This window comes from Pelophylax lessonae, assembly GCF_965119305.1.
Source record: "Pelophylax lessonae genome assembly, chromosome: 6".
NCBI lineage: Eukaryota > Metazoa > Chordata > Amphibia > Anura > Ranidae > Pelophylax > Pelophylax lessonae.
The window spans coordinates 190001503-190023864 of NC_138773.1; the positions used below are offsets into that span (position 1 = coordinate 190001503).

The following is a 22362-nucleotide window of genomic DNA, read 5'->3' on the forward strand; positions in this document are numbered from 1 at the left end:
GACCAGTGGTGATGTGCAATTTCTACTTTACTTAACAATGTGGAACGTAGATTACACAGGAGATCATGTGAACAGGGGTTTGCAGTACAAAACAGCAATATGAGGAAAGGAGAAATATTCATAAAACGTGTGAAAACAATTATATTACAGTTCTAGTAATGGCCACTAGATGGCAGCAGAGTGTTCTGAGTTCAGTTTACAGATAGGAAAAGATCTGAATATTCTCACGTGTTCCCAGAGATTGATCGTTCATTCAGCAGACTGGGAGTTGAGGGTATTTCCTGCTGGCACAGACTTCACACAGGCACTGCTGATGCTGACTTTGGTCAGGAGGCTCTGGGGGCCGTAGATAGGACCAACCGACTGCTTGGACAACTTCTCCACATGGACTGTAACAGAGTCCTCTCCAGTGACTGGGGCTTGGATAAATACCGCGTGCTCTTGTGCTCACTGCTGGAGGCCCACACACCAGGCTTATCGAATGAGGACCCAGCACCTGGGGACAGCTCACTTGCCCAGTCACTGCTGTCCCATCAGGCAGGATCTCTCTGAGCACAGGAAGCTGGGCGGAGCTGGCATTTATACTCCCTGGGCATGTCCTGGAACTCAGGGGATGCTGGGAGCCCAGAGGATTATGGGGAATTGAGTTAAAGGGACTTGCACCTGCATCTGGATAAAGGGGCACACCACTACAGTACCAACTGATAGCCTCTTGTAAAGCAGAGCTCGGAATGTTAAGGGACAAGCAGTACTAGGAGTCAATCAGCTATACTGCAATATACTGTACATGTCTACACAAGAAGTATCTTGACAGGAGAAGAGAAGATAGTGGTCAAAAGTAAGGAAAACACTCATCTGCCTCCTGCTGCTCATTCTCTGTCCAGTCACAAGCTAAGGGCAGGGAGGTGACCTAACTGTATTGCCTAAGCACAACAGAGAAAAGTCAGGGCACAACCTTGGTGTGCTGTCTTTAAATCTTAGGACTGACTGAACAGGAATGCAAGTTCTTTGTCAGGTAAAACAGTTATCTGCACAGTATTTCAACAGCATGCTTTGCTGTTTGCCAGGAGTTCAGCTTTAGGAGAAACTTGCATTTCATAAATAAAAAGAAAGAGTTGTATCAACTGACTTTGTAAATGCTAAAAAAAAATCTTACAACAAATATACACACAAAAGGTTCAATGGCTAAATAAAAAAAAATGAAACAAATCTAAATTAAAACAAAACCATTAGAAAACAAGTGAGGGACAAGTGAAACATTTATGATACAAGACAGCACACTAAAATGCAGACAAAGTATTCTTTCTTCAAGAAAGTGGACATGTGCAGTTTGTTTCGTTTCGAATAAATATTCAGGGGAATTTTTTGTTATTCGGAGATTCAAATATATCCAAATACCCGAATCGCAGTATAAACAAAGTTTACCGAATGCTCCTAATAACGAAACAAAATTTGTCCGAAATTCCATTTGAAATTCGAATTGAATTTTACATAGAATCCCAGTCAAATTCAAACTGAAAATATTTTTCTGAAATCAAAGACTGTGTGTGTGTTACTAGAGTACCATTTCGAAATAATGCTGTTTTTGTTAAGCCAAAGATGATTTAACCGCTTCCGGACCCTCCTGCGCGAACCGACGTAGCTCTATGTCGGTCGTGCACCTGCAGCTAGGGAGCAAGCGCGCGCCTGCAGCTAGGGGGTGAGCACGCGGCACCGCCGCCGACACTCGCCCGCCCCAACTCGGCAGCGGGGACTCCGATGCACGGAGCAGGAGGCTCCGATTGCCGCCTGCCACCCACGATTGCTCCCTACTGAGAGAGAAGGACGGTCAGCTGTTGTAAACACAGCTGACCGTTCTCTCTGGAATGACCACAGAGCTCCTGTGATCCTTCTATATAGGAACACAGGTCTCTATGATAATTTCACAAGCCCCTCCCCCATACAGTTAGAAATACGCCCCTAGGTACATATTTAACCCCTCGATCACCCACTGTGTTAACCCCTTCCCTGCCAGTGTCATTATTACTGTAACAATGCATATTTTTAGCACTGATTACTGTAGTAATGTCACTGGTCCCCCCAAAAGTGTCAAAAATGTCAGTTATGGGTCCGATCTGTCCGCTGCAATGTAGCAGTCCCACTAAAAATCACAATTCGCCGCCATTACTAGTAAAAAAAAACAAAAAAAACAATAAAAATGACATAAATCTTTCCCGTAGTTAGTAGACGCTATAACTTTTGCGCAATCCAATCAAAATACGCGTATTGCGATTTTTTTTTTTACCAAAAATATGTAGCAGACAACAAATTGGCCAAAAATGTTAAAAAATTTAGATTTTTTAATTTTTCTTTTCGCGAATGTTATATAGCAGAATGTGAAAAATATTGTTTTTTTTTTTAGAATTGTCGCTCTATTTTTGTTTATAGCGCAGAGGTGATCAAATACCACCAAAAAAAGCTCTATGTGTGGGAAAAAAAGGACATCAAATCAAAAAAAGTAAAGGTAAGGAAATAAAAAAAAAAAAAAAAAAAAAGTAAAAATCAAAATGTTAACATAACATTTTAGGCCAATTTGTTTTCTGCTACATATTTTTGGTAAAAAAAATCGGAATAAGCGCATTTTGGTTGGTTTGCGCAAAAGTTATTGCGTTTACTAACTAAGGGAAAGATTTATGTCATTTTGATTGTGGTTTTTTTTTTTTTTTTTTTACTAGTAATGGCGGCGATCTGCGATTTTTTGCGGGAGTGCGATATTGAGGCGGACAGATCGGACCCCTAACTGACATTTTTGACACTATTGGGGGTACCAGTGACATTACTACAGTAATCAGTGCTAAAAATATGCACTGTAACTGTAATAATGATACTGGCAGAGAAGGGGTTAACAGTATAGGTGATCAAGGGGTTAAATGTAACCCTAGGGGAGTGATTCTAACTGTGGGGGGTTGGACTTGTGAAATGATCATAGAGACATGTGATCCTATATAGCAGGATCACATGAACTCTGTGATCCTTGCAGGGAGAAGGACTGTCGGCTGTGTTTACAACAGCTGACCGTTCTTCTCTCTCAGCGGGGAGAGATCAGGGCTGTCAGACGGCAATCGGAGCCGTCTGACACCCGCATTGGCTTCCCCGCTTACGATTGGGGGCGTACAGTCGCCCCCTAGTGGCCTTCAGGAGAGCGACGTAGACCTACGTTGCTTCGCCTGTTCGTACTACCCTGCCTCAGTAAAAAGGCGGCGAGTGGTCTGGAAGTGTCATCGTAATCATTTGATAAAGATTTTTCTTTTGTATGGTTACTTTGCCACATTCGAATTGAAAAAAAAAATTACAAAGTTTTTAATTCGGCCGATTCAGAATGTATTGATTCGAACATTTTGAATCGAAAAAAAAAAAAACGGTACATTAGAAGAAAATTTTGAAAAAGACACAAATTACGAATATGAATTCTGAATACGAATCCCACATATGAGTTGAATGAATCAACCGAATTTAACGGAACTAAATAACTAGATTAACTAATCTAAACTAAACTAAACAATTTTTTTCGTCATGCACATGTCTACAAGAAAGCACTGATGCAGGTCTGGCACATTCGAATAAAAAAATTAAGAAAATCTAAATGTATCAATTCGAACATTTTGAATCTAATTAATTGTAAATTGGAAGAAAATTTGAAAAAGACATAAAACGAATTCCAAATATGAATTCTGAATACAAATCCTGAATACGAATTGAACAAATCAACCGAATTTATCTAAACTAAATAAATAGATTAACAAATCTAAACAAAACAAAACTAATTTTATCGTCATGCACGTGTCTAAAAGAAAGCAATAGTGCAGGTCTGCACAGAAAAGTTGGTACTGTTGATAACAATTAGCATTTATGCACGGTGGAATCATTTCTTTACCATTTTCATCACACTAAACATCTTTGTTTCTTGAGTAGCTTCTCTGCATTTCTTCCAGACTTCCTACAAGAACAACAATAACATTATAACTTGAGACAGATTAAAGCAATTAAAAGGTAGGAACTACTGGAGAGTGAAACTCAACCAACAGCAAGGTATGAGGGATGCCTCTGCATTGATAAGTTTGATAAGGCTTTGTGCAACATAATATGCTAATCATTTTCTTCTCTATTGTGGAACAATTACAATAAAAACAGAGTCATTAAAGGAAACATGCCGTTCTGACCTTTCTAACCTGCGTGGCTGCCACGGTATTTAGAACTTTTTTGCTAAATGACCTAGAAACACACATTCAGCAAGAAAAGTCAGATTTCCATGGCATTTAATATAAAATAGGATTATTATACTCACTGTATGATCACTTTCTTGGATTCCATTGGGAGACACAGGAAGTCTTTAACCTTTGGGCAATATTTCTGACTTCAAAAGGATTGACTAAAAAACTGTAGGCCACTCCAGGAAAATACCTCCCACTTCCGGCATTCATCTGTTTTGTAGTAAAGCAGATCTGAGAGCATGGTCATAAACAGAGAGGGGTTTAACCTGTGTCCCCAATGAATTCCAAGAAAAGGATTTTATGGTGAGTATATTAGGGACACAAGGAATCTTTAACCTTCCGAATGCCCAAAAAGCAGTCCAATTAAAGGGTGGGAAACACAGCAAACAAACAAGAAGGCCAAAGAAAACAACAGTTAGCTGGGAACGGCTTGCTGATCAAATATCTGCCTGAAGGTTCTTACATATGAAACTGACACCAGAGGAGGCTCAAAACTCCACCTGGAAAAGCTTAGCGAATAGCCTGTTGGATTTTTAATGTCCTGCTACGATTTATGATGTATCGTGGAATCAATGTTGTTGTTTTGTAATGACAAACTTTGATGTACCTGCTGACTTGTTGACATAAAATATGTGTTTTGAAATGACCGCACTAGGCTGGTGCGCCCTCTGTTTTGTTTTATAGTTTCAGTGTACCCTGACTTCCCCAGTTGTAAGAGGGCAGCAAGGTGCAGCATGTTTATTAAAGCCAAAATGGGAATCTGGGTAACTGCCACCTCTAGGGTCCACCAGGAGGTTTTGCATTTGTTTGTTTGGTTTAGAACGTGAAAATGTGAGAACAAAAGACAAGGTGGCAGTCTTGCAAATTTGGGAAATAGTTGCGTGATGTCAAAAAGCCTAAGAAGATTTCACAGATCTAGAAGAGTGTGCCTCAACAAACTTGATCCTTGGACCACAAGCTTGGATGATGGTCTGCACAAAACACATAAACACTTTCAGCGCATAGAGGTCTACCTCAGCGTCTACTTGTGCAGTGGATCATCAAAAGCAATGGAATAACATCCTTCAGTCAATGCAGCCCTCCTCAGATAGGGGAATTTAGTAGACAGCTGTAAAAGGGCACACAGGAGGGCTTACACGCCTAGCACATTACCAAAGGTTTATTGTATAAAACAATTGTTTTATACAATAAACCTTCGGTAATGTACTGAGTGTGTGAGCCCTCCTGTGTGCCCTTTTATAGTTGGATGATGGTCTGATTGAGCCACCAAGAGATGGTTGAAGCAGAAGGCTGTGATGTCAGGCAAAAGATGACCAAGCCAGTAAGCTGCAATTCTGAAGGGACGAAGCTCCAACAGCAACGTAAGGAAAAAATGTGCTAGCAAAAAAGAGTTAGTCTTAAGAAAAGCAGAGCTCGTAGAAATTACATAGAAATTAAGATCCATCCTTTTGGGACACTAGCCAAAAAACAGGTATGCTGGAAGGGTTAGCCAGGGATTGTCCACAGTTTTGGGTTTGCCAGTGTCCACTCCTCTATTAAGCAGCAGGCTAACCAAAAGGTTAAGAACTTCATAGGTCCCTCAATAGATAATAAACAAAGAATAACTAATACTTGAATTTGAGCCATACAAATTAAAATAGGTGTACAGGAAAATGTATGTAGTGCAACTAAATACCTGTTTTGGCCTTCAATCCCTATATCCCTGTGAAATGCCTTCAAACCAAAGCCCAGGGTATTCACAGGGGCATGACAGGGACATAGATTAAATTGACTCTGTTGCTTTAGTAGAAAGCTTACCTTATTTTCTCACATTTTGCCTAATTTCTTCCATCTCATGTATTTTTGCTTTTTATTTATTTTTTTGTTTCTTCTAAATCTTTACCATTTATTTTTCTGTTTTTATATACTTTTTATTAGTTCTATATTTCTTGCACTTTTCTTTCTTGAAGCTTCCTGTATTTTACTATTTTTATTCTGAACTTTCCATTTCTTGCTTATCACTCAAATTCATTTTCTTAATTTATTTAATTTAATTTAATTTAATTTAATTTATTTAATTCTTTTATTAATTTATTTTGCATGGTTTTACTATCCCTGTAATGTCCTTTTGCACTTGTTTTCCCATTTGGGTTTCCTCACAAAAAAATCGAAACTTTGCATTGTACTGTACATTCACTTGGTTACACTGCAGCATACAGTATGTGTTGTGCATTTACCCATGATTTAAGTTGTACAGCAGTACCTGTTTTTGCCTGATGCTTTGTCTGTACTAGCTTTGCAGTGTGTCTGGCCGTGGATCTAATACACAGTATGTAACTGTTGTGATAAAGATCTATAATTGCCAGATTTGCGTAGCTTAGACTAAAATGTTGCACTTTATTGTTCTGCTCAACACAGCTTACTTCAATCTGTGCTTCATAGCTCTGTTGTATCATGGCTTGTTCTTCCAAGGCTCTTTTCTGGATTTCCTTTTTCTGCATCTCAAACATATCCAGCAGTGACTGCCCTGTGGAAAAAAATGTTAGTTTGTTCAAATTTCAGTCAAAGTTTATGTTGTGTACAAGAAACACATTTTTAACAGCCATTGTATCTACAGTGGTTTACAACCAAAAGCTTATAGGACAGTAGGATGTAGATCTATGATAATGGAGCAGAGGGTAAAGGGTACATTTGGCTTCAATATTTGTAACTTAAATGGGATTTAGACTCTGACTGCCTACGAGGTATCACTGTAATAGATGAAGGTTAGGGTTGCTCCACCTCATCCATGGATCTCCTGCATTGAGGCATACATACATTCCAACCACTAGTGCCTTTGGGAATGACAGTGTCAAGAGCGGGTATGACAAAATGACTTCCCTAACGGGGAGGTGAATCAGATGGTCCTTAGACATAACCTCAGTATCTCAGAAATGTAGCACATGAAATGGTCCATATGATGGAGGGTTCCACAATTTGATCTATAGTGGCATGGTTTTCCAAATCAAAGTTACCACCAAAAGGTAAGAACACCATCAACCAGCTTGTTTGTATGATTTTTACAGGAGAACAACCACTGGAACATACCTATCAAGGGGAAAAAGCTCAAACACATTGCTAGAAGGAGTCCAGGATTCTATACTTCGTTTCCAATTAGACTCTGATATGGATGGGCTGGAACATGCTTAGATGACCTTAAATTAATAGAGGACCCAGGATCTAGGTTACTGGTGTTGGTAGCTTTTGGGAGGATCTACAATGTCGCAAGAGCCAGATAAAGGCACGCAAATGTCTGCATCTGGCCTGCTGGCTGCAATTTGGAAACCATTGATTTAGATGTCTGCTGTAACACCCCCTGTCCAGCCTTTTGCCAATTTTCAGCACCAGCTAAAGGCTTATGATTCTCTGTTCTAATCTAAGCATTTCTGTCAGTCATAAGAATTCAGTGCTAAGACAGGGTTCTCTCTAACTCCCAATTTTCTTAAAAATCATTAAACTTCATACTTTACATTAAAAAAAAAAAAAACAGCAGGAGTAAAAAAAAGTACTTCTTGCTTGTCATAATAAATAGAAAAACCTGAGGATCCCTCAAGTTACCCAAAGCTTAGGCAGCTTAGATCACATGGTCTTTGGCTAGCAGGCGTATTGGAGTTGTTCTTTATCAATATAGACTGAACAGTATCTGTTGTTCTAAGATCCCAGACTGCAAAGCAGGTTAATGGATCTAACAATATAATAAGGTATACATTGATTATTGTGCTTGGTAGTTCTTTTTAAATTTGCAGTATTGTGGGTCCTAGAATACCACGTATATTCAAATGTTCACATGTAGATTGTAAGCTCTAACGAGCAGGGCCCTCTGATTCCTATCGTATTAAAGTGTATTGTATTTGTACTGTCTACCCTCAAGTTGTAAAGCGCTGCGTAAACTGTTGGCGCTATATAAATCCTATACAATATAATATTAATAAAGTGATGACACATATAACAAGACAGGACAAAAAATTATTAAGGTCACGTTCACGTGGAAGTTTTATGCACAACAGCATGCAGTATCTGTGTTTTTCAGGCAACATGGGAGAAAGGGACATGCTTAGCAAGTGTTTATAACCACATAAGGCATAATCTTCTCTTAAAAAATATTTTACTATAAGGAGGAAGACGTTGTTACTTTATTTTGTAGTTATTTTTAATCATTTTACTCAGCAAAGCAAGCCTATGCAAGTATGTAAGTTGATTTTACTTTGCTTTGACAGTTCCATCAACCTTTGTTCTTCACTTGAATCTTTCCACTTGGCCTCCTTCTTCAGCCATTCCTCGTTCACCTCCTCTGACAGGCTCTCCTGTAGCAAAAAATCATCATTTTATGTTTAATTATACATTGCAGTAACACACCAGGATACCATAAGCCAAACAGCAGAGGGAACCTGTAAGATCTTGAGACCTTAGACTCTATTATATACTGTATTAGATATCTTGGCAGAAAATAAATACTTTTTTTTATTTCAGGAAAAGGTACCATAATGATCTGCTTTTCTAAAGTGCATCATGCAGATGCGATGACTGTACTATGGAATAATAAAAGGAATACTCCAATCAAATATAAACATTCTGCAAGGAAACAGATTGCATATATTTGCAACTAGTTTACTGTATGGTACATTCATTTGTCACACAAATGTGTTGACCAGGAGGAATGGTACTTTATCTACATAAAATAAGTTTACTAAGCTCTTTCATACTGTATGTAAACTAGTGAACCTCATTAAAAACAGTGCTTAATTTTACCTGATAAGTCTTAAAAGAGCTTTTCACTAGATCCAGTTCTTTCTGCAGCTTCTCTATAGAAAAACAATAGAATTGTGACAATGTAAAATTATATTGTACTTTATCAAACCTCTGGGCAAAAGTTGTAACTTATTGAGTATGATGCACATGCTAAGGAAAAATGCATACATTTGCATTAAATGTGGCTTTGAAACGCAATTATTAAACCCAAAAAGCAAACATTTATGACATTTCAGCTAACCAATTCATGGATGTGATGGCTGCATTAGTTTCCTATTTTAGGCTGTCTTTCTTCTACAGTCTTTTCATCTAGTTATTTCGCCAGCAAGTCTGTTATTTTTCATAAGCTCTGGCTCTCCAGCAAAATGTTTCAGTTTACAAATCAGATAACACTGGCAGAGGTGATTAAAATGATCAGCTTCTATTTATTCATGCAAAACCTTTATCTCAAAAGAAAAATAAACTGTTGCTGTAACTGATTATAATAAAGTGTGAGCTGGAGTTTGTCTTTAAGTTGTTAGTGTATCTAATTATGCTAATAAATGTAACACTACCCCCCTAGACTGAAAAAGCTGCTGTCTGTTGTGCCTTCTGTGGTCATTAATCCAAGGTTGTGTCTCACTAATACTGCAGGTGTGTTACTGGCCAGATCACCAGATGAAAACAGAGGAAAATAAGCCAAGAAAAGAAAACAGATGCAACCACCACATAGAAATATAACATTTTTGGTTTAATGCCTTTTTAAGCTGCATCACACATTCCATTTGAGAACTATACACCAAGTGTAAATGTACTTAGGAAGTACAAAGAACACGCCTCTGTGCAGAAAGGTTTCTTTTTTTTGGTGCTGCCTGGATACACCAAAGTTAGACACAGTCAGCAAGAAGGCTTTGAACTTGCACTGTTTCCGAGCACTGGTAAGCCACCTGTCCCCCTCTAGAAGCAACAGCAATCAGAAAAGACAGTCAGTTCATTTAGGTACATTTTAGAATACCTCTGAGCACAATAATTTATCAATCACACAATTGTCTAACATTTTCCCACTTTGAACATTCCTGTTTCATGGAAGTGATCCATCCATCTTTTCACTTAGAATGCAGGATGTACCTAACCAAATATCTTCCTACCCATTGCTTTCATAAATATTCTTGCCCATCTGTAGCCATTGTAACAAAAGTTTTACCTTTAATACGCTTAAAAATTGATCATTTTTATTTTATTTTATATACAGTATATACACTATATTACCAAAAGTATTAGGATGCCTGCCTTTACACTTACATGAACTTTAATGGCATCCCAGTCTTTGTCCGTAGCCTTTGCAGCATGAGCATCTTCAGCTTTTCTGGGAAGGCTGTCCACAAGGTTTAAGAGTGTGTCTATGGAAAAGTTTGACCATTCTACCAAAAGCGCATTTGTGAGGTTGGGTGTTTTATCGGGTTGAGGTGCAGGCCAGTCAAGTTCCTCCACCCCAAACTCGTTCATCTATGTCTTTATGTACCTTGCTTTGTGCACTGGTCAAAATCATTTGGTGGAGGGGGGATTATGGTGTAAGGTTGTTTTTCAGGGGTTGGGCTTGGCCCCTTAGTTCCAGTGAAAGGAAGTCTTAAGGCGTCAGCATACCAAGACATTTTGGACAATTTCATTCTCCCAACTTTGTGGGAACAGTTTGGGGATGGCCCCTTTTTGTTCCAACATGACTCCGCACCAGTGCACAAAGCAAGGTCTATAAAGACCATTTAATGCAAATGAAAATCCCCTTATATTTATTATACTTAATAAGACAGTTGTTAATTACCATATCTGCCTTCAGCCTCTTCCTTCTCTTGTGATAGTTTAGCTTTGTCTTCTTGTTTAAGAGCTAACAGCTTGGCGGCATGCTCCTCCTGGAGAATCCTTAAATCAAATACATTAACATATTGTGCCTTCAGTTAAAGGAATTACAGTTAAGAGAGAAGAAGCTGATTATATGCTATAATAATATAATATTGCTGTTTTTTTGGCCAGTTGTATCATGATATTTATGTATCAAATGCAGGTTGCACCCATGACACGAATTTTGCAGAGCGTTCTGGGCCTTCTAAACAAAAAGCCCAGCACTTGTAGTAAACTTTGGGCACAGTAGTCACATGAAAGTAGTTAAGTTAGCTTTTTCAGTTCTTTACAAAGGGGAAATCAGCCTAAAGTTCCACTTGCTTTCTGTTACAGCACTTTCAACAATGACATTCAGTGAAACAAGGCAGTCACACACCTCAAAGTAAAACAAAATGTTTAAAAAAAAAAAAAAGCAGCTAAATCATTAAACCACAAGCGCAGCATAGAACATTTACCCGATTTCTTCTTCTTTTTGCATTTGTAGCTCTGCAACTTTCTTCTCCAGCTCATGGGTCAGCTAGAGGAAAGAAAATATATTTTTATTTTTTTGTAATAATAATGGTTGACCCTACACCTTTACTGAAAGAGTGTCCTTAATACCCTAACACACCCTAACACGGTATTTCAGGTCAATATTTATAAAGACCCCAAACCTTGCCTCTTAGGTATCCTGGACTATCTTCAGGTGGAAGATGTCTCTAAACAAGCAATAGCTAGGGCCCTCTTTCAAGCCTGTTAAAAATTCTTAGACGTTGGAAATCAGCTGACCCACCCTTGCTGAAGGAGTGGATTACCCAAATGGGTGATACGCTACACCTTTTAAAGTATATTTTTCAACATAGAGAATGCCCCAGCAAAATTTAATAAATGATGGTCCCCCTGGTTGGATACGCCAGGGCTATCCCCAATTCATTTAATTTTGGATAGACTACTATGAACCAACCCCCGCTCTGCACATTTCTGTAATGCTGTACTGTCTAGGGTTACCATTGTAGACTCATGCTGTACTGCTAGTATTGTGGATTTGGTAACATGTGCTGTTGTTGAAATTGCTTGATGATGGAACTTCCGCATGGTTATATATGCAGTATTCTCTCTGGAACATGTAACGGAATTTAATTTTTTTTCTAAATAAAAATTATTTTAGATAAAAAAGAAATAATAATAATAATAGATGACCCATAATAAGCACAAAGGCATTCTGCAAAAAACAAACAAAATTTAGCCCACGAATAGGTTTACGTCCATTCTAGAAAGGTGTGTTCATAGTTCAAAAATACTGTATATACAAGAAAGGCAATTATAAAAAGAGACATAAAACTGAAAATTGCAGGTGTTGGCAATAAAAGGAATGCTTTGGTTTATTAACCTGACATCGCCGGTGCTATGTGTAATAACTTATTTACCTATTTTATCTAACTTGGCATAATTTCCACAAGTAAAATCATACCAGACCCGGCTTTCTGCCAAGCTCTAGGAAAGGGAATGAAGAAGAAGGGACTCAAAGGAAGGAACATATTTTCTCACAACAAAACCTGTCCCGTACAAAGTTGTACAAGACAAGTTTGAACTTTGTATTACAAAGATGAAAAAAATCTGATTTTCAGGTAAGCTGGTCAATTGGCTAACAAAATGGAAATAAGACATGGAAATGTCTGATGTTGGATGATAGAATCAACACAAAGAAAAAAAATCAATAGCAATATTGGATCTCCACAAAAGTGTTATAACAATTCCATCACATGGAATTTTTTTCACAAAATGATTTTTACAAATCCTTTAAAAAAAGCATTAGGGCCCGTTTACAAAGGCTCCTTTCACACGGTCCGCATTCCGTTGCGGACCGTTCTCTGCTCAGCGGGGATCGATCTGCTGATCCCCGCTGAGCAGGCGGATGACAGCTCCGTCTGCACACTGTGTGGAGAGGGAGGTGTCAGAGCCCCGCTGCTCTCTATGGGGAATCGGATGAGAGCAGACCGCCTGTCCGCTCACATCTGATCCCATCTGATCCGATCCCCTGGACAGATGGAAAATAGGGTTTCCATCCGTCCGGATTTCACTGACAGGATCGGATGCAGTTGGCAGCGGGTGTCAGCGGACATGTCTCTGCTGACTTCCGCTGCCCCATAGGGATGCATGGAGGATCCAATCAGATCCACCTAAAAAACTGACAGGCGTATCTGATCGGATCGTTCGTGTGAAAGGACCCTTAGATGTTTCAGTAATTTTAGCAGTGTTCCGTTTCTTTTATTTCATGAGAATTGTCTCTTCCAAATTGTCAAGTCACATACATACTGTAAATATTGCTTATATGTAGAATAATTAGCTATTTAACCATGGGCGTCCACAGAACTTTTTTCAGGGGGGGGGCCACATTTTAAGGTCACCAATGTCATGAAGGGGAAGGGCTTAGTCATTATACTTATTTTGAGCAAACAGCAGCATTTCTTTTTAAAGCATTTGTTAACTGAAAGAAAAAATTGATACTGTTCCCTTAAAACATGTTATACATCACAGAGCTTTGCTGTGTAATTTGGCCCCTTCTAGCGACTAAAATACCTGGCTGATCTTGCCTGGCTATGTCCTCCCCTCTGTAAAGTGACCACAGTATACCAACTCTCCTGAGCCCTGACACTGTGGTCAATTTACGTGTTTCCTGTCATCCACAGCTCTTCTGTCCTCCTCTGTCCTCTCTCCCCCCTCTCTCCCTGCCTGTCTGCTCCTGTAGTTTTATTTAAAGTTTCATATCCAGTCTACAGTCTGTTTAATAATCCTGTGTGCCCCGTGTCTGTGTTTTATAAAAATAAGCCATTTAGGTTAGGTGAGCAGCACTCAGCCCTCTGAAAACTGGTAAAGAACGGCTTATTTTTTTTAAAACACATACACAGAAAATGGAGCACGGGCACACAGGATTAATAAACAGACCAGACAGGATGGTATAAAGTGGCTTAACAATCACTTGAAAGGGGGAAGTTGAGATTTCGGGGGGGGGGGCATTTGCCCCCCCCTTGCCCCTACCTGCGGACGCTCATGTATTTAACTACTGATTCCTTTTACTGCTTTTAACTTGCGTCTATACTTCCATGTCATTGAAAAGCCATCTGCGATTGTCAACTTCCCTAGTGATTTCTTAGGTATAAAAAATGCATCCAAACTGGACCATTGTAAGTATCCAATACAGATCATACCCAGAGTTCAGCATCTCAGACTTGATAAAAGAGAACAAGTTATGGTTCAACGTCAACCTCTGATGAGGTCAAGGGAAATACAGTATATATGCACATATTTTAATGGTATTTTCAGTTTACTGGGGATATTTTAATGAACAATAAAACTAAAAAAGAGCAAAACATGAAGACCTTGAAGTCAAAGAACGATGAGGCAACTACATTTTTCACTTGATCTTTATAGGCCTTTAAAAATGTTAGAAAGACATTAAAAATAAGAGTCTCACATCAAAATCACTAAGCACAAAAAAACAAAGCACAACCTTTATTGCCCCAATAGCATGGCCATTAAATTCACATTTTATTAAACTGTATGCTGTTTAGAACATGCAATACACATTTTACACAGTGACCCAATTGCAAAACACTTTACAACATGAATTTGCAAGATTAACCAATTCAGTCATTGCCTCTCAAAAGTCAGGCACAATTTAGAGTCTACTACTCACTAAAGTCAAGCTTCAGCCAAAAGTAAAAAGGTGCTAAGAGACCCAAAATACACATGGTGGGTACTGTATTACCTGGTATACAGTAAGATAGTAGCATTTATAGTATAGAAGATTATAGTTTAGAAGATCATCTAGGTCTTTGATTTTAGATTTCAAAAAATTTCACTCCAGCCACGTTTTAGTAGCATTCGGCACAGAGAGAGAGCAACAACTCACCTTGAGATTTATGCACCATAGGAAAGAAGATTTTTCTGCCCTTGGAAGTGAGATTGTTATGTTTAGTGTGACAATGAACTTTTCCATGCTGACAGGCCCAGAAAAAGAACTGTTTTCATGTCTGAGACCATGAGGCACAAAGCCGTCATACAGAAGTGAATGTAAGGTGATTTTTGACACTCCATGTCAAGTGCCCTGTTACAAAGTAGGGCTAGCTTTTCTGTGAAAATGTATCATTACCATGGAGGTTTTACATTTTCCATAAACACCAAGGACAAAGATAAAACCTAAAACTCTGATAACTAAGGATCCCACCACAGTTCCTCTGCAAATCCAGTCAACTAATAATTTCCTCCCTAAAGGAAGCATCTTTCGAAGACTAAGCTAGCAGTGGGGCTTGGCATCGGAAACAGGGGAATGTACTGAAAAGCTATTTTCTTAATGTGTCCTTTCCTACAGACAGCCAGACCTAACATTTTATGCTCAAATGCAGGGCCGTCTTTACCGCAGGGCAAACCGGGGCAACTGCCCAGGGCCCAATCTTTATTGAGGGGCCCAAAGCAGCTGCTGCTTGAACCCACACATTGGATGATGCAGAGCGCACGGAGGCTGCATTCCCGAGCAAGCCAGCAGAGAGGGGGCAGGATTGGGAGCTCCACTGATGCTCTGATCCCCGCCCCATGCATCCTGTATGTTCGGATCAGAGCGTCTGTAGGGAGAGCAGTGATCGGAGTGGGATCCCCGCCCCCAGACCTTTGTATTCCCCTGCCAGTTTAGAGGGGGGCGGGGGTCAGAGCATCAGTGGAGCTCCCAGTCCCGCTCCCTTGCTGCATCCTGTCTGGTAGGATTAGAGTGGCTGCCTGTAGTGAGAGCAATGATCGGACTGGGAGCCCCGCCCCCAGACCTCTATTCTCCAGCCAGTTTAGAGGGGGCAGGGCCAGGAGCTCCACTGATGCTCTGACCCTGCGCCCTGCAGCCTACATGCTCAGGAGTTAGCAAGTAAGTTCAGAGTGGGAGTCCCATCCAGTAACCTCTGAAAGTGTATAATGAGCCCAGCTGGCCAGGTATGTCCTTACACAAATAGAATGCTTGCTTTTCTAAAACCCTGAGCTGTGTTATTCAACTGTAAAGTGTGCATTGTTGAAAGTTTTCTGACCCTCTCCTGTATCATGTCCGCAGCCTGTGACCCCCCTCCTGTACCATGTCCACAGCCTCTGTCCCCCCCTCCTGTACCATGTCCGCAGCCTCTGACCCCCCTCCTGTACCATGTCCACAGCCTCTGACCCCCCTCCTGTACCATGTCCGCATCCTCTGACCCCCTCCTGTACCATGTCCGCAGCCTCTGACCCCCCTCCTGTACCATGTCCGCAGCCTCTGACCCCCCTCCTGTACCATGTCCGCAGCCTCTGACCCCCCTCCTGTACCATGTCCGCAGCCTCTGACCCCCCTCCTGTACCATGTCCGCAGCCTCTGACCCCCCTCCTGTACCATGTCCGCAGCCTCTGACCCCCCTCCTGTACCATGTCCGCAGCCTCTGACCCCCCTCCTGTACCATGTACACAGCCTCTGACCCCCCTCCTGTACCATGTCCGCATCCTCTGACCCCCTCCTGTACCATGTCCGCAGCCTCTGACCCCCCTCCTGTACCATGTCCACAGCCTCTGACCCCCCTCCTGTACCATGTCCGCATCCTCTGACCCCCTCCTGTACCATGTCTGCAGCCTCTGACCCCCCTCCTGTACCATGTCCGCAGCCTCTGACCCCCCTCCTGTACCATGTCCGCAGCCTCTGACCCCCCCTCCTGTACCATGTCCGCAGCCTCTGACCCCCCTCCTATACCATGTCCACAGCCTTTGACCCCCCCTCCTGTACTGAAGGGGAATGACAGGACCTCTTTCTAGTTGCTGGCAACCATTTTCTTGCTTGACCTGTGTAACACCATTTTCTTTCTTACAACTGTGACTTGTAATGACTTGTTTCAGTTAAGGTTACTTTAAGTCTTTAGTTAAACATGAACAATGACCTAAGTAAATCACCCGATATGTTCTGACATTTCAAGATAAAGATACATCCCCACTTCCTTTGTACCTAACACATTCTGCTTCCTTTTATTCTAAGTTGAGCTATAGGGTCTAGACAAGGCGTATTTTGCAATTTCTAACGAACATTCTATATTAACCCATTGTTCAACTTTTGTGAGAACTTGACTCTTCCTGAGAGTATCCACTCCCCCTCCCAACTGTATTTCCTGTTCAATACTGTGTATAATAGTTACCCCGCTTTGAAAATAAAGTTAAGAATGTTTTAGACTGATCACTGGTTGCACGTGTTTTCTTTAACAGGATAAAACATTCTCCAGAGCTCTGTTGTTTTTGCATAGAACAGACTAGACTATTGCTATTAAGTCAGGGACTAAACTTTTGAATATACATTTAAGGTATCTAGGGTGAATATTAAGAGAAATCACCTTCATGTACCATTTCCGCAGCCTCTGACCCCCCCTCCTGTACCATGTCCGCAGCCTCTGACCCCCCTCCTGTACCATGTCCGCAACCTCTGACCCCCCTCCTGTACCATGTCCGCAGCGTCTGACCCCCCTCCTCTACCATGTCCGCAGCATCTGACCCCCCTCCTTTACAATGTCCGCAGCCTCTGACCCCCCTCCTGTACAATGTCCACAGCCTCTGACCCCCCTCCTGTACAATGTCCGCAGCCTCTGACCCCCCTCCTGTACCATGTTCGCAGCCTCTGACCCCCCTCCTGTACCATGTCCCCATCCTCTGACTCCCCTCCTGTACCATGTCCGCAGCCTCTGACCCCCCCCTCCTGTACAATGTCCGCAGCCTCTGACCCTCTCCTGTACCATGTCCGCAGTCTCTGACCCCCCTCCTGTACCATGTCCGCAGCCTCTGACCCTCTCCTGTACCATGTCCGCAGCCTCTGACCCCCCTCCTGTACCATGTCCGCAGCCTCTGACCCTCTCCTGTACCATGTCCGCAGCCTCTGACCCCCCTCCTGTACCATGTCCGCAGCCTCTGACCCTCTCCTGTACCATGTCCGCAGTCTCTGACCCTCTCCTGTACCATGTCCGCAGCCTCTGACCCTCTCCTGTACCATGTCCGCAGCCTCTGACCCTCTCCTGTACCATGTCCGCAGTCTCTGACCCTCTCCTGTACCATGTCCGCAGCCTCTGACCCTCTCCTGTACCATGTCCACGGTCTCTGACCGTCGCTTGTACCATATCTGCAGTCCCTGACTGTCTCCTGTAGTATGTCTGCAGTCTCTGACCATCTTCTGTAGGATGTCTGCAGTCTCTGAGGCTCTCCTGTAGTACGTTTACAATCTCTGACCCTCTCCTGTAGTATGTGTATTAATGTGCCGCTTTACTTGCGCAATTATTTGGGATTGCTCCACTGCTCAGTCAGTGGTAATATTGTGCAATTAGCTGTAGCAATCAATAATCAGTGGACAGTAGTGATCTGCTGTAATCTCTAGCAACCAATCAGTGAGCAGCAATAATGTGCAGTAACCTTTAGCAACCAATTGGCAAGCAGAAATTATGTATTGTAACCTCTAGCAACCAGTCTGTGAGCAGTAAGGATAGACTGTAACCTCTGGCAACCAACTGTAATCACTGCATGATCTGCTGCAGTAAACTGATTTTGAGTCTACCTGCTATTTTTATGTATGTCCCAAGAACGGAGGTGGGGGGGGGGGGGCCAAGAAAATTTTTGCCCAGGGCCCAATCAATATTAATGACAGCCCTGCTCAAATGTATTAGAGAGGAGCGACAAACAGGTTATTGTGAGTCTAAGGCAAGCCATAGATGATTTGATGTTCTTTCCTGCAACCATGGGTTACATATAAAAGAAATCTGCTTGATTCCCCCATCAACACATTTAGCCTTGATGGGGGGATCTCTCCTGCAGCGCTATTGTATTCTGCCAGTGGGGAGTCTTCCCAACTCAATGATTACTGCTGGTGGCTATAGACACCGGCAGTAATCGCATGCAAAAAATCCCACAGGCTGGTTGTAATGAAGTTGATCAATGGATAAGCTTAAGTGTAACCTGCTTGCCCATGGATGAATCGAACTTCTACTGGTCCCTGCTGAACCAGCTGAGATTCAATCCATACATGGCCAGCGTAAAGCGATACTAAAGTCTTTTTTTTTGTGTTTAAAAATAACAAACGTTAAACTTATCTGATCTGCGTGATGGTTTTGCACAGAGCAGCCCAGATCTTCTTCTTCTTGGGTCCTCTTCGGCGCTCCTGGCACCTTCTCCTGCTGCGTGCCCCCACAGGAAGCAGCTTGCTATAGGGGCACCTGAGCCAAGCCATAGCTCCATGTGTACACTCAAACATGGATCTGTGGCTAGACCCGCCCCCTCTTTCTCCTCATTGGCTCACTGACTTTGATTGACAGCAGCGGGAGCCAATGGCGCTCTGCTGTCTCAGCCAGTGAGGAGGGAGGGCACTGGGCAGCCGAGTCTCTCCTGCAACATCGCTGGAAAGAGACGGGACAAGGTAAGTATTAGGGGAGCTGAGAGGACTGCTGCACACAGAAGGTTTGTTATCTTATTGCTTAGAGTGCATTAAGATTAAAAAAAATCTACTGCGATTACAACCACTTTAAGAGTACAGATTTAGGTGATGTGGCTGGTTTAAACTGAAATCTAATTGTATGGAGCACTGTACTCTGTGTTATTACTCTTGGCATTGTCAGATTAAGGAAATGTAAAATTTTGATTTTGTAAAAAAAAAAAAAAAAATGATAAATAGTTTACTCACTCTTATCCGTGTTTTCTGGTGTTCTGATGTTTCCTGCTCCAGTAGTGCAGTCAGCTTAGCAATTTGCTCCTGCAAATCTTCCACAAAACCTTGACTGCAAAAGGAAAAAAAAGTTCTTGATAATGGAAATGTGTTTCTAATATGTACAAATATGTTTGTAATTTGTCATTAAATCACACCTATAATTACAAAATCAAAATTCAACAGAACTATAGCACAGCTATAGTTTTGTTACTACAAGTCCAGCTACAATTATGGCATGGCCACAGGAGGTCAAAGTTTGTATTTAAAGATTATCCACCATAGACACAGGTGAATCATGAAGACTTTGTGACGCCCCATGCCGTTTTTTGGTAATCATGCAGAGAAACCAGGGATGCACCATATTACTTGAACTACAGACGCACTCATGGGCCAATCGAAAATTTAATTTATTGGAGTTCATTTAAAAAAATTTTAGTTTTGGGTGGATTGATCTTTTAATTGAGTTGGGTCCTGAATTACTCTAAATTCATATGCTTGTTGTCAGTAAAGACCTCTTTTCCATCTAAAAAAAACTGTAATGCACGCTTTACATATACAGTGCTGTGAAAAAGTATTTGCCCCCTTTCTGATTTTTTTTTTTTTGCACATTTGTCACACTTAAATGTTTCAGATCCTCAAATAAATTTTAATATTGCACAAAAATAACCTAAGTTAATCCAAATGCAGTTTTTTTTTAATGATGATTTCATTTTAAAAAGCTGCCCAAACCTGCCTGGCTCTATGTGAAAAAGTAATTCCCTCTCCCCTTGCTAAATCATGAATGAACTGTGAGTTAATATTCACTTGCCATTCACTTGCCAAACCCAGACCTGATTACCGGCAGACCTGTTGAATCAAGAAATCACTTAAATAGAAGCTGTCTGACAAAGTGAAGCATGCTAAAAGATCTCAAAAAGCAACACATCATGCCGCGATCTAAAAAAATTCAAGAACAGATGAGAAATAAAGTTTACGGAGCAGTGTGATTTCTTATCACAGTTGGAGGTACTGGTTGATCGGTTTGTCCAAAAGGGTTACTGCAGGAACACTTTGACCAGTGAGGTGGCCAAAGTGAAACAGCTGGACAAAAGTGTATTGGTAGTCCCTAAACCTGCTGTTAATCAATCAGTTGAGGATAATCAGTTCAGGTTTATTTTTTACTATAATCTCCAATATAGAAAGTTGGAGAAGATAGTTGAAAAGAACTGGTCTATCTTTAAGCAGGATAGGGTTTTGGGCCCTGTGCTTCTGAATAGACCGCAGTTCGTCTATAAAAAGGCCCCTACACTGAGGGACGGGTTAGCCCCGGGTGTAGTTGACCCCCCTGTACAGCCAGAAAATAGACTATTCTCATTCCTGACAGGCTTTTATGCCTGTGGGCGCTGTGTAGCCTGCAGGCATTCCAAGGTGAATTGCAAGAAACGCAAAGATTTTACTGCGTCAGTCACAGAACCTATGCGATCAAAGGTTTTATTACGTGTGCCACGGTAGGAATGGTTTACATGTTAGATTGTGGGTGTGTTTTGCATTACATCGGGAGGACGTCTAGGCCCCTACAGGTTAGATTAGGAGAACATGTGGGGAATATTAAAAGAGGGCCTTAAAACCCACAGTCACGTCACGTCACTTCCGGGATGTGCATAATCGCGACCCAAGGAGCCTCAAGTTTTGGGGCATAGAAAATGTCAAACAACAATGGCGTGGTGGCAATTTCATACGCCAACTTAGTCGCCGTGAATCGTTTTGAATTTATGAGACTAAGGTTTCCATTCCCAGAGGTCTTAATGTTGATTTTGATCTTAATTGTTTCATTTCGGATCGTTAATTGTCTAGTCTTATTTTTATTTTAGTTTATTTTTATTTTATTTATATTTATTTTATTTTTATTTTTATTTTCATTTTTATTTATGTAATTTTTTTTCTCTTTTTTTTCAATATATGTATATATTTTTTCAATATATTGTATTATTTGTCCTTTCACTTGTTATTGTTAATGGATGGCTGGTAGAAGTCCTGGCCCCTCCCTCCGTGGTTTTAGGTAGAAATTCTGTCAGGAACTGATAGTATTTACTTTTAGAAAAGCCTGTATTTATTATTAATTTTTGGTACCAGTGCTATTTTTTAACTGGTCTGGGTTGCACTGAATACTATTTATTTAATGTCTTGAATATGACAGGGATATAATATCTGATTTGGTATTCCCTGTTTCTGTATCCAGGATGTTTGTAGCACCGTCACAAGTGATAAGGCTTCACTTCCGGGTTGTGGGCATTTTCTCTTTTGTATCCAGCAGCTATCCCTGTGGTTTCTACGACAATAGACTTTGCGTCCTGGGGTTAGCATGTGAATTAGCCGGGGATGGTTCCCTGTGAGCCTCTCGCTCTATATGAGCGGCCGTGTCCCTCTCCCTCTCATTCGCTGAGGAAGTCCCGCCCAGGGACACAACGCATACGGAGGGGGAGGGGCCGGTGACGTCACCCGCAATCCATCGAGAATATAGAGTAACTTGTAACAGGCGATCTTAGTGTACTGTGCTCAGTGCCTTTCCAGGTAATTTTATATGTGTTTTAAGCAATAAAATGGTTTATAAGGATTAAGCACTATGTCAGGACCTTTTCTTTTATGGCTGAGTGGACCTATTGTGGAGATTGGAGGTTATTGCCATAATGCTCTTGGATTCCATAAGGAAGAGGTCTGATACCTATTAAGCCTGCCTGGTTGTGGAAAATTGGTTGCACAAATTGTGTTACCAGGATTCTGGAA

General features: G+C 41.2%; 1 protein-coding gene across 2 annotated transcripts in view; it reads right to left on the reverse strand.

Annotated features, from left to right (window-relative positions):
• The window catches only part of FLACC1 (flagellum associated containing coiled-coil domains 1), a 67315-nt gene that overhangs the window by 26843 nt on the left and 18110 nt on the right, over positions 1 to 22362 (reverse strand). For both annotated transcript variants that reach the window (XM_082261317.1, XM_082261316.1), the window contains 7 exons: positions 19576 to 19669; positions 11348 to 11409; positions 10816 to 10913; positions 9018 to 9070; positions 8473 to 8572; positions 6653 to 6756; positions 3914 to 3976 (listed from right to left, as the gene is read on the reverse strand). In XM_082261317.1, coding sequence (XP_082117443.1) covers positions 3914 to 3976; positions 6653 to 6756; positions 8473 to 8572; positions 9018 to 9070; positions 10816 to 10913; positions 11348 to 11409; positions 19576 to 19669 — 574 coding nt within the window. The remainder of the gene's footprint in view (positions 1 to 3913; positions 3977 to 6652; positions 6757 to 8472; positions 8573 to 9017; positions 9071 to 10815; positions 10914 to 11347; positions 11410 to 19575; positions 19670 to 22362) is intronic.